The 12,623-nt window shown below is 57.6% G+C and overlaps 1 protein-coding gene across 3 annotated transcripts in view; it reads left to right on the top strand.

Annotated features, from left to right (window-relative positions):
- The window catches only part of TP73 (tumor protein p73), a 49,421-nt gene that overhangs the window by 17,092 nt on the left and 19,706 nt on the right, over positions 1–12,623 (top strand). For all 3 annotated transcript variants that reach the window (XM_004384311.1, XM_004384310.1, XM_004384309.1), the window contains exon 3: positions 9,265–9,507. In XM_004384311.1, coding sequence (XP_004384368.1) covers positions 9,265–9,507 — 243 coding nt within the window. The remainder of the gene's footprint in view (positions 1–9,264; positions 9,508–12,623) is intronic.

Below are 12,623 nucleotides of genomic sequence, written 5' to 3'. Positions count from 1 at the left end.
ACCATGAGGAACCGAAGCGAGTACCCAGGTTTGAGCTATTAGTAAGGGGTACAGACAATATGAGCCCACAGGGGAGTGGGTTATGATGTTCATTACTCAACCCAGAGACGTGGGAGAGGAAGCCCCAGCACACAGGAATAGCTGCAGAGAGCCAGGGAGGCTTCTAGGAGGAGAGACTTGAGAGGCTGTCTTGGCAGAGAGGAGATGGATGGTGTTCCAGGCATGGGGTGGGGATTAGCACATGCAAAGGTAGGGACGCACATGTGCAAAGGTCCTGTGGTGGGAGGACCAGCATATGCAAAAGTCTTGTGGGGATCCACACATGCAAAGGCCCTGTGGTAGGGACTTACATGTGTAAAAGCCCTGTGGTGGGGGGGACCAGCATGTGCAAAGGCCCTGTGGTGGGACCAGCAAGCGTATGAGGGAGGGTGTGAAGGTGGCTGAAAGTGGCCCTTAGAGAAGCTATTATTACCTCCCAAAGGGGCAGGAATTTCGTCTTTCGCATCTTGCGCCCTCATGGCAGGGGACGCACTAGTGCTTCTTGTGGCCACTCCTACCGAGGGCTCCCAGGGCGAGCAGACCCATGGGTCAAGTAGGGCAGGTGGACACCTGGCTGTCCTCCTGGGGTGGAGGGCACAGGGGCCTGACTGGGGAGCCGGGGGCCTAGTTCCCACACAACTCTGCACCCTCTGGCCCCTTGTCTGGGGGCTGAGGTCACACTACCCCAGGGAGTGGGGAGGATCAAAGCCACAAGGCCTGGAAACGGGGTGTGACACCAGAGACACTGGCTTGAGACATACGCTTGACTGGCCCCATTTATGAGCTCGCCACCTCTGGCTAGTGCTAAGCACTCAGGCATCTGCACTGGAAAGACTCCTGGCACATCTGCAGGGATCTGAGACGAGGACCCCAGGCCGGGGGATCCTGCAGGATTTGCCTGGGTCTGCGGAGGGGTGGGGTAGGGTGGGGATAGAGGCAGAGCTGGGACTCAACCCCACCCCAGGGCTGCTCCCTTCTGCCTTTCCTGCCTTTGCCCAGCACACTCCCTGGGGGCTCCAGACATGGTCCAGGACATTCATGGGTAGGGAGCACCCACGGGGTAACCCAAAGCCTGAGACCCTGCTGCCCCTGCTGATGGGTGCTTCAAGGGCTGCATGTGAGCACATGTGTGCATGTGCCCTCAGGGAGATCTCTGTGTCCTTGTGGCCCGAGGTTGCCCAGGGTGCACCCACTGAGGTAGCAAACGGGAAAAGGGGAGGTTCCTGGACCCACAACCCATGCTTACCCTCCGCACACCCCCTCTTCTCCTTTCCTGGGTCAGCGGGAGATGTCAGGGGTCAAGGGCAAGCCTGGAGCCAGGACGACAGGCCCCAGTTCTTGCTATGCTTCTTGCTCGTGGGGGCCTTGGGTGGGTTATTTGGCCTCGCTGAGCCTCCATCCCCTTCCTGGAAGGGTGGCTGTGAGACCAGTAGATTTCATACCCCTGGTTAGCACTGGGCCAGCACTGGGAGACCCCACGCAGCGGCAAGGCCTGGTCTCCGCATTCTCTGGACTCCCCCAACAGCCGCTCACAGGGGCAGGGAGCCTCTGCTCCAGCCCTCAGTGTCTCCCACACACACTGGCCTCCCAGAGCTCAGGGAGTATGCTGCACTCGGTCACTCCGGCCATGGTGGGCTGAGGCCACATGCTGACCTTCGACTGCGGCTTGGCAAGTCTTCTCTGCCCCCGGCTGGAAACACAGGAGCCTTGGAGCAGAGGGTAGAGTGCCCTGCCACTGGGGAGGCCGCATCAGGGGACACTGAGTCGTGGAGCAGCAGGTGCTGGCCCGGACAGGGTGTCGGGGGCCGATCGGCTGTCTTAAAGGGCTTTGCTGCAGCGGCACAGAGGTGCCCAGCCACACACAGCCACGGTGGCAAAGCTGCTTCCTTTCCTTGGTGTCTGCTTGGTGTTGTTGTGGGCAGTCAAGTCGATTCTGACTCACAGTGACCCTATAGGACAGAGTGGAATTGCCCCATAGGGTTTCCAGGGCTGTAATTTTTATGGAAGCAGACTGCCACATCTTTCTCCTGTGGACCACTGGTAGGTTTGTACTGCCAACCTTCTGGTTAGCAGCTGAGCACTTGACCACTGTGTAACCAGGGCTCTTTAGTGTTCACTTGGTGGGGGATAATTTATCACTTCCCATGTTCTAAGTCAGAATAACACGGAAACTGGTGGGGCTGGGATCCCAGGTTCTGGTTCAAACGCGCCCAGGAGGTCCTCTTCAGGAGCAGTGTCCTCTGCCCCACCTCCAGGAGCCAGCTTAGGGATGGATGCCATGTCCCTTTATGACCTGCTGCCCTTGCTCCAATGACAGTTGGGGGCCAGAGAGCCCTCTAGGCCCTCCCTGAGCTCCGAGAAGACACCACCCTGTGCTTGCCCTCCCCGGGATGGAGCAGGCCATACAAGGAGATGCCATGGCTGACCATAAATTGTCAGGCCACCCCAGTACTCCCACTCAAGGGGAGGGAGAGGAGTGACTGCGGCCCCTGAGGGTAGGCTCTGACCCGTCTGCCCTCTGCCCCCGCCAGCATCCTGCTCTGGGCTGGCCTAGGTGCAGAAATGGACGAGGACGGTGGGAGGGACAGACGATGACCAGATGCCATCCATGTGTATGGGGCCTACTGGGCGGGAGAAGGCGCTGGATGCCTAGAGTGGGGCTCACTCTCCTCCAGCCGTGGTCCCTCCCCAGAGCTCCTACCTCCCCCTACACCCGAGGGACAGGGGCTCAGGGCAGGCCTGGCGTTCCCGCCTGCGCCCTTCCAGGTCAGGCTGGGAGCCCTGCATGTACATGCAGGCACATGCGGGCTGCCGCAGGCCAGGCGTGCCCTAATTAGCCCACTATCTGTGGAGTTCTTCTGGAAAGCAAAATAAACCAAAAAAGTCCTGGTTTTGCCCTGGTTCCTCCCTGCTGCCAAGTGGGTCTCTCCTGGGCCCTGGGAGTTCTCTGGTTCTGGGGGGCTCTCCTCTCGGTTCCACGTGGCCCCTGGTGGACCCACCTCTGCTTTTGCAGTGCAGCTTTTGCAGCCTGGTCTGAGGTGGGGCAGGGGCTGGGCAGTGAGGGAAATGGGAGTCCAAGAGTTTGCACCCAGGGCAGAGGGTGCACCGGGGGCGAGGGAAAGCTCTGGAGGGCGCCCTGGGGAGGCCCACGGAGGAGGCAGGAGCCACCCTATCCCTAATGAGTGGTCCTCCAGTTGCATGCGAACTTGGGGCCACAACAGAAGCAAATGCAAAAGGGGCTCCCGGGGTCGCGCCGGGCACTGTGCTCGTGGACAGGGAGCTCAGGAGTCAGCCCTGGGGAGCAGCCGGGGCAGAACCCACCAGGGTACGAGGACAGCTGCCTCTGCTGGTCCAGCCCCACCGTTGCCTCCAGGCCCCCAGGTGGGGGCTTCAGAGGCCCTCACCCCTCCAGCAACGTCACTGAGCCTGACATCTATCTCAGGGGCCCAGAGAGAGGGGACATGACCTCGGGTCTTGCAGGGGGTGGTACCAACCCTTGCCTGGGCAGCCCTCCTCGGGACCCCTGAGGGAGGCCTCTCAGCTTTCTTGGACAATGCCGGGGGTGGGGTCTCCAAGTTTGCCATGCGCAAAGCAGAAGTTTCTTCACATCTCATTAAAACTCCTGCGAAGGGGCTGCTGCCAAAGGCCGCCGCGCCCTCCTGCTTTGTTGCTGTTTTGCAAGGAGATCCTATCAGCCTCTCCACTTGGTTCAATGACTAATTCCCTGGCACCCACCTCAGATCATTAAAGAATGTGGACAAGTTAAAATATGAAAAACGGTGCCCTGGGTCTGCAACTTGCTGCTTCTAAACAAGGGCAAGGGCGGCGTGGCTGTTACCTTGCTGATCCGGATGGCACTCCAGAGGAGGTGGTTTGGCCCGTGCAGCACCTTCAGAAGGTCCACGTGACCCGCAGCGGCCTCGAACCCAGGCTCGGCTGAGGCCAGGAGGGAGGAAGTCTCCCTGCAGCCCTCAGGACGGCCCAGAGCTCCAGCGGCAACAGAGCAGATCCTTCTGGAAAGGCCAAGCCTGTCATCTGGAAGAGAGAGATGAGGCTGTTGAGACTTGGGGGTGGCAGTGTCTGGCGGTGTCTGGTGGGGCAGCAACATGGGAGTGGGAGAGGCCTGCTGACGTCTGGTCCTGACTCCAGCCAGGCGCACAAAGGGGGCGCCATACCTGTCGCTTATCAAAACCACCCTCCTCATTCATTCATTCGTCAGCTAATTCATTCAGCAAACCTCTTGAGCAACCCCTTTGTAAGGAGCAGTGCTCTACACCCTCCTTGTTGCTGGCTGCCGTCAAGTCAGCCACCAACTCACGTCCACCCCATGCACGATGGGATCGGACCATTGTGGTATAGAGGGTTTTCAATGGCCAATTTTATGGAAGTAGATCAACAGACCTTTCTTCTGAGGTACCACTGGGCGGACTCGAACCTTTAACCTTTCAGTTAGCAGCTGAGCCTGTTAACCATTTGCACCACCCAGGGTCTCCCTACACCCCTCAAGGGGTGCTAATAATAACAATAGTTGGCTCAGCAGATATTTTTGGTGGTCTAGCCCAGCCCCAAGGAACCCTGGTGGCACAACGGTTGAGCACTCAGCAGTTAACTAAAAGGTTGGTGGTTCAAACCCACCCAGCAGCTCTGCAGAAGAAAAGACCTGGAGATTTGCTCCTGTAAAGATCACAGCCTAGAAAACCCCATGGGCCAATTCTACTCTGTCACGTGGGGTTGCTTCGAGTTGTAATCTGTTCAGTGGCACCTAACAACAACAGCCCAGCACTGTCCAGTAGAAACAGGATACAAGAGACATATGGAATGTTAAATGTTCCAGTAGCCACATTTAAGAAGAAACAAGTGACATTTTATTTTTTTTTTCTTTGCAGTTGTTAGCTTTTTTTGTTTGTTTATTGTTGTAGTTTAAATGAAGTGTACATTTCAAGTTAGTCTCCCATACAAAAATTTATACATACATTGTTATGTGACCCTAATTGCTCTCCCCATGCTGTGACAGCACACTCTTCCTTTCCACCCCTGATTCCCCATGTCCATTCAACCAGCTCCTAACCCTCTCTGCCTTCCCATCTCACCTCCGGACAGAAGCTGCGCATTTAGTCTCTTGTATCTACTTGAGCTAAGAGGCACACTCCTCACGAGTATCACTTTACATCCCACAGTCCAGTCCAATCCTTGTCTGAAGAGATGGCCTCGGAAATTGTTTTAGTTCTAAGCTGATAGAGAATCCGGGGACCATGCTTTCCGAGGTTCCTCCAGTCTCATTCAGACCATTAAGTCTGGTCTACTTACTAGAATTTGAGTTCTGCACCCCACCTTTCTCCTGCTCCATCAGGGACTCTCTGTTGTGTTCCCTGTCAGGATGTTCATTGGTGGTAGCCAGGCACCATCTAGTTCTTCTGGTCTCAGGCTGATAAGGTCTCTGTTTATGTGGCCCTTTCTGTCTCTTGGGCTAATACTTTCCTTGTGTCTTTGGTGTTCTTCATTCTCCTTTACTGCAAGTGGTTGGGACCAATTGATGCATCTTAGATGGCCGCTTGCAAGCTTTTAAGACCCCAGAGCCACTCACCAAAGTGGGATGCAGAACATTTTCTGAATAAGCTTTGTTATGCCAATTGACCTAGATGTCCCCTGAAAGCATGGTCCCCAGACCCCTACCCCTGCTACTGTGTCCCTCAAAGTGTTCGATTGTATTCAGGAAACTTCTTAGCTTTGGAAACCAGTGACATTTTAATGATGCATTTTATTTATCCTCAAATACGATCATGTCAGCATATGATCAGTATAAACCTTGTCAGTGAGATATTCTGTATGCTTTTGGGTGCTGAGCCCTTGGAGTCTGGTGCACGTAGCCTGACAGCACCTCTCAATGCGGATGGGGCCCAGGGACCTGGCTGCCGTGTTGGATGGCACCGAGCAGACTGTCCCACGTGGGGACACGCGGTGAGCCATAGGACGTCTCTCCTTGTAGGGCTCGAGCCCAGTGAGGAGACAGAAAACTCAGGAAATACACGCAGTGTGTTTCCAGAGGACACCGTGCAGACATGAGCGAGCATTGGGTTGAGGTTGGGCGGGGTTGTGTTAGCCCCTTCCAGGGGGACTTTGAGCTGGACCTGAGCACTGAGAAGAAGCTGTGTGGACTGGGATCCTGGGATGGGACAAGTCCTGTGTGCTGGCTGGGCCTCGGCATGTCTGTATGTTTCCCCTTATCCTCACCAGCTCAGCGGGAGGTGATGCTACGTCACCTCCACCTCGGGAAGAGAAAGAACTGAACCAGTGGGCAGACTCCATATGGGCAGGTGCCCAGCCCCCCGGGGTGCAGAGGCGTGTTACGCAGATGACCGGGCCCCTTCTGGCACCTTCCATGTAGGCAGGTGTCCTCCTACCAGGGACTTGTTGGCAGCTCCCAGGGGCTGGGGGTCTGTAGCCCTGTCCTGTGTGGAGTACGAGGCTTGTTGCCCTAAATCTGTCTCAGAATGGGGGACTGTCACTTCCTTGAACCCTTCTCAGGACAGCCAGGATCTGGGAGAGGCAAGGGCCGCAGCTCAGGGGGAGAGTGTCCAGTCCACAGCCTGCTAGGGGCAGTGTTGGGGCCCAAGTGTAACAGGGAGGAAGCCTTAGCAATGCCAGAGGTGGAAGGATCTGTCCTGCATGGAGAGACCTCTGGTCCAGAGGTGGATGGGCCCAGGCCTATGGCACGTGTGGCTCTGGAGGTTCAGAAAGAAGAGTGACCAGAGCAGACCGAAGTGTGGGGTCGGTCAGGGCCAGGCAAGCTGCATGCTTCTATGCAGAGGCCTGCCCAGGGGTTCTGTCCATGTTAGAATCAGCCGGGGCCTCAGGCTAAGGCCTTACTGCCAAGCCCAGCATGGATGTCGCCAAGGAACCGAGATCCACACTAAATGGCAGTTGGTGTCCCGGGGGCTGGAGCTTCTGAGGATAGAGGCCTGTCCACATCAGGAGATGTGTGGCCCTGTCCCCTCCCTGGTCCCTGCGCTGGGCTTCTCTATACTGGGCAGCCTTCAGCAGAGGCCCCACATCCTGGACTTGCTGCCATCTGTCTCCCCGTGAGACACACTGCCCGGCCTTGGATCCTGCACGGCTGGGAGGTGCCTGGGGTTTTGCGGACCCTGATCGGGGACACGTGTGGCCATGAGGTGTCTCTGGCAGGCCAGAGACATGCCGAGCCAGATGGGGCTTTGGGCTGTTCAGTTCAACCCTCATTGGTAGAGACTGAGGCTGAGGAGCCGGGAGGGGCTGATTCAGTCACCCCACAGGCCCCTGGGGCTCAGCCGGGGCTCTCTGTACCCTCCTGGTCCAGCTATAGCCGCAGAGACAGACTGTGCTTTTTGTTTTAATCTGCAGGGTTGGGGGGCAGGCTGTGAGGGGATGCTTGCCTACCAGGAAGTTTCAATAGGAGAACAGGCAGAGGGCCGGGCTCTCACACCCATCTCTGCCTCCTCCCCGACACCGATCTCACGCCTCTGCCCCCTTGCTGTGCGGCCTGTCCCCCGCCAGGCGGACACTCCCCAGTTCGCTGTCTCAACCTGTGTTCCCAGGCCTCAGGCTCAAGGCCCTGCTGATGGCTGGTCTCCCAGTGTCATTGGCTAGGGGCCTGGGGAGCTGAGTTGGGGGGAGAAGGGAGAGCAGGAATGAGGGAGGAGCCAGACCCTCTGGGCTCCATCCCCCATACATCACCCAAGGTGAGTCACTTCCCCTCCCTGGGCCTCAGTTTTCTCATTTGTGAAAGAGGAGAGCAGCAGTGCCCACCTTGGGCTGTGCAGAGGATGAAAGGTGGTCCTAAGCAGTGAACTGGGAGTGGTCCCTGACACAGAGCAGGGGCCATCTCATCTACGCATTGACGATTAGAGGCCCTGTATCTGTCAGCTGTTTTGCATGACCCTCCAAAGCCCACCTCCTGCTGGAAGCCCCAGGTTTGGAATAAGGGTCTTCCTGGCCAGCCCTCCAGGTGGGATCTGCCTGGGATCCCAGACACTGAGTGCAGCCAGAACCCTTCCCTCAGATCCTGGTGGAAGCCGACCCATCCTGGCCCAGGACCCCAGGAGGGTGACCCAGAAGACATGCCTTCTCCATGGGTGTCACAACGGTGACAATTGTCGGGCAGGCAAAGACAGTAACCAAACACAACTCTAACAGAGAAGTGGGGCCACGGAGGGTCACTCTGAGGAGTTGACCTCGGCTTCAGTCCCAGGAGTTTATTTATAGTCAATACTAGCAAGCAGTGAAGCAAATAACAGAACAATGGGCTTTGGGTGAATAACAATAAGTTTCAGGCAAGGGAGAAGGAATTCAGGTAAACAAGCCAATCAGTAACGGGACAATAGGTTTTGGAAAAACAAGTCGTGACAAGTCTCAACATGCTGCTGACGAGTCTCAACATGCTGTGTGCAGCATATGGGCCTTTATACATCCATATTTTAATGGCACATATCCCCACCCATGAGTGGCTCCAGCTCCTGAGTTCTTGCTCCTGAGGTGCATGGTCCTGGCGGGGAGTTGGGCTGCCAGGATGCTGGGGAGAACTGAGGGGATGGAAGGAGCTAGAACACTGTCAGGGCGAGGAAACAAGGTATGGGGCTCCCTAAGTGTTGAGGGGCCGTTCAGATGGAGACTGAGATCACCCCTCCTAAAGAGGTGCCTCTGGGGACTGATTGGAAATTCAGGCTTCCCCCAGCCCCCCAGTCTGGATCTAGGGGTCAGACTGGTGCCCCAGGGTTGCACAGACATCCCCAGTGCTTTGAGCACTGGGTCTGCCCGGCCCTGTCTCTGCCCTGCCTGACTCCCTGGCCCTGGGGTCCCCACTCTGAGCTGTGGGGTGTAGGGAGTGGGGGTGACCGTGCAGCAGGAGCCCATGTGGGAGGCCAGAGCCGGGGTCTCCGCCTCCGGACAGTCCCCCTCCAGGTGCGCAAAACCCTGCTTCCTCCCCTCCCCAGCTCGGTGGATCCCCAGAAATCCTGGCAGCATGGGACGGCTGGTGGAGGGGGGCGGCTGGTGGAGGGGGGCGAGGTGACTGTCGGTTCATCAGGCACAGGCACAAGTCGTGACCTGTTGGGGGGGCGCCCAAGGAAATGTTTGGGATGACTTGAGCGGGCTGGCCCTTTAAGGCTCCTGTAACCGGACACCTGGGGGGGCCCGGGCGGCTCCCCGCTCAGCCTGACTGTTTGTCTCTCCCCTCCCTCCCCCTCCCGCCAGTCCCAGTTTAATCTGCTCAGCAGCACCATGGACCAGATGAGCAGCCGCGCGGCCCCAGCCAGCCCCTACACCCCAGAGCACGCCGCCAGCGTGCCCACCCACTCGCCCTACGCGCAGCCCAGCTCCACCTTCGACACCATGTCGCCTGCGCCTGTCATCCCCTCCAACACCGACTACCCTGGCCCCCACCACTTCGAGGTTACCTTCCAGCAGTCGAGCACAGCCAAGTCCGCCACCTGGACGGTGAGTGTGCTGCGCCTCCAGGGGCATCCGGCAGGCGCAGGTGGGAGGGTGGTGGTGGGCCAGTGCTGTCCGCAGAGGCTGTCCGCTCAGCGGGGCGGAGAGGGGCGCCAGGCAGGAGGCGGATCTGGGCTGGGCGCTCTGGGTGTGCCACCCTCGGACACGTGGCCAGAGTTGGCCAGCCTCCCACAAGGATCCCGGAGGATGGACGCAGCTGGCCGCGAGGTGCTTGGGGCAAGGGACGCCCCCGCCAGCTTGCCTTCACCAGACTCTCCCCAGCTTGCCTGTGCTCAGGGGAAGCTCCAATTTGAAATCCTACTTGGGTGGGCTGGGAGCCATTGGAAAATAGCACCTGGGTCCAAGGGGCCACCTCCTCCAGGCAGCAAGGCTGGGCTTTGCTCCTCCCACTGTCTCTAAGTGGTCATTGCCAAGCATTGGCATGAGACAGGGAACGGCAAAGGTGGAACCATCACAACAGCAGACTCAGGTCTTTCCTCCGGTGCCTGTAGGGGCAGCCTGGCCCACAGTCGAGGTCTTGCCGACATTAATGACATTCCATGAGCACATGGCGCTCACCGTGGGCCGGGCACCGTGTAGGCGCTTTAAGTACAGGCAGTACCCAGCTCAGGACGGGGTTCCGTTCCAATGACTGTCGTAAGTCGATTCTGACGTAAGTTGAATATTTTTTTTTTTTTGGCTTTCATTATTATTTCCTTTTATTATCAGTATCTTTATAAATCAGATCTTTATTTGTCTTCAGGGGTTGGAAACATTACATATAAACTTACAGATACGATGACATCAGCAAATTATGCACTGCAGCATTTTATGTAGTACATATTACTAATGATAAGATGTCCAAAGGAAAAAACGGACGGTCAAAAGTGTGGTCCGTTCTAACCTGAATACATCATAAGTAGGGTACTACCTGTATCTGTTAATGGGCGGTTTTTATTCCCATTTACAGCTGAGGAAACCGAGGCACGATGGGGAAGGGAGAAGGTAATTTGCTCAAAGTTATGCAAAGAGTAAGTGGGGGCTGGAATGGAGGCAGTGCCTACTTTAGCATCTGTGCTCGTGACCACTGCACCGCGCTGTCCCTACTGCTGCTGGGAGAGCAAGGGGCTGCCAGACCCCCTGGGGTGACACCAAGACTCCACGCCCTGACACCCAGCCCCCAGAAGCCGCGGGCTCGCCTCTGAGTGGCAGGAAAGCAGCTCCAGGGGCTCCTGGTCCCCTGGCTTACTGACACGGGGGAGCATGAACCTTGCCCTGGCCCCCATCCTGCCAGCTGTGGGAGGCGCAGCCACCACCTGTCAGAGGTTCCAGATGTGGGGTACCATTGGGAGTGCCCTGTCTTCCTCAAGGCTCCACTGCCTGCTGAGTCCCTTGTCCCCCAGGTAACAGCTAGGTGCTCACCCTAGCCCCACCTGGAGCAGAGACAGGTGGGAGCTGAGTGGCCCAGGGTGGCCCTGTCTACGCCCTCATGAGCACTGAGCTGGTGCCCGCCCCAAGGCTCTGCCCCTTTAAGACCCAAGTCCCACTGTTTCCACCACCCTGCTGGCTGGAGCTCCTGGCTTTCCCATGCTTCTGGGTGGCTGGAGGTCTGGGTGGAGCCACAGGTAGCTGGTCTGGCTCTGCAGGTGGACAGAGACCACCCGCCCAGATTGCTTCTGGGTTTTGCTCTGACTGGGAACTCCCGGCCGCCAGCCCATCTTTACGCTAAGGCTCAGCCAGGACTCGATGGCCAGGTACTACAGACCCATGCTTCAGTCTCCTCGCCTGTCAATTATTTTTCCAACACTCTTTCCCTCATGCTGCTGGGATTAAAGGCAATCATGCTGTAAAGTACATAGCACAGGGCTTAGCATCGCAGGCACGAGGTATGCCTTCACCATGTGGGGTCTTTGTTATTATTATTGCAGCGGTGGTGGCTGCAATGGGGTTGTTAAGGAGCCTGGCCCTCCTGAGCAAGGTTGCTCAGCAGTAAATGCCAGCTGCTGGGAGGGTTCTCTTGGTAGTTGTATTGCCTTGGAGGGGGTTTTAGGACAGTCCCTCCACTGCAGGTTTGAGGCCTGCCTGGGGGACCTGAGTCGGGTCAGGAAGCACAGAGGGTCCCTATGCCTGCACACCCCCAGCAGAGACTCATGGCCTCCCTGTTTCACATTCTGACTTGTTCACTCACCCTTTCTAAGGGGGAGCCCCCGCTCCAACACTGACATCTGTCAGTTGAGGTCTGAGTCACCTGATCGTTTCAGGACCAGTTCCCCATACGGAGGCCTGGCTAGCGATTCCTGGCACTCTGTCTTCCCTCCTCCCATGTTGTTTGGGCATGTGTTGGGGTCCCTATCATGTCAGGGGGCTTGGAGGGCCTCAGAGGGTCTGAGCTGGTCCTCAGGCAGGGAATGGGAGCTGTCCCTCTGCTTGTGCCCCCCAACTCAGGTGCCCCTTGGCTGCCTCCCTGCCCAAGTGTGTGTGCGTCAGGGCTGGGGCCAAGCAGTTTGGTCCCAACTGCCCTGGCCCTGAGTGGCGCTGTGAGGTAGCCCGCCCAGGACTGAGGACCAGCTGGCAGCACCAAGGGTCAGGGAAGGCTTGTCTGCACCCAGCAGCTCAGACCCTAAGCTCTGACCCCCACCAGATGCCTGGGCAGCAGACCCTGCCCAGCGTGGGCCCCCTTAGGGCTCTAGGGGAGCTGGTGGGGACAGAGGATGCTGTTGCTGAGCCCCTGCTCTGCCCCCTCCCCAGCCTTTATATCAATACAGGGGGTGGAGGTGGGACAAACATTGATAATGAGATTTTTGGCACCTTGGCTGTCTGGGAGAAGACCCCCTGGTGTGTTCCTTCCCTTGCCCAGGGAGGGGGCAGGTGGGTGGCTGTCTTGAGTCCGGGACAGAACATGCAGGCCGCCTGCTCACTGTTGTCAGGGTCCGACTGTGCGGTGCTGTCCAGGCTTGTCATCGGGCTCGCTGCCCTGGCCTCTGCGCACAGCCCCCACCACACCAGCCAGTTGGTAACTGATAGATAATGCATATTTTTCTCAAGTACAGTTCCAAGTTGACTGCTGCTTTCGTTCCTTTCCTCTCTTGAGAAAAACACCCCAACCCACTCCCAGGGGGCCA

The sequence above is a fragment of the Trichechus manatus genome, unplaced genomic scaffold (genome assembly GCF_000243295.1).
Source record: "Trichechus manatus latirostris isolate Lorelei unplaced genomic scaffold, TriManLat1.0 scaffold00122, whole genome shotgun sequence".
Lineage (NCBI taxonomy): Eukaryota > Metazoa > Chordata > Mammalia > Sirenia > Trichechidae > Trichechus > Trichechus manatus.
The sequence above is the reverse complement of the archived record's forward strand: the minus strand, read 5'-3'. Positions and strand labels throughout refer to the sequence as shown.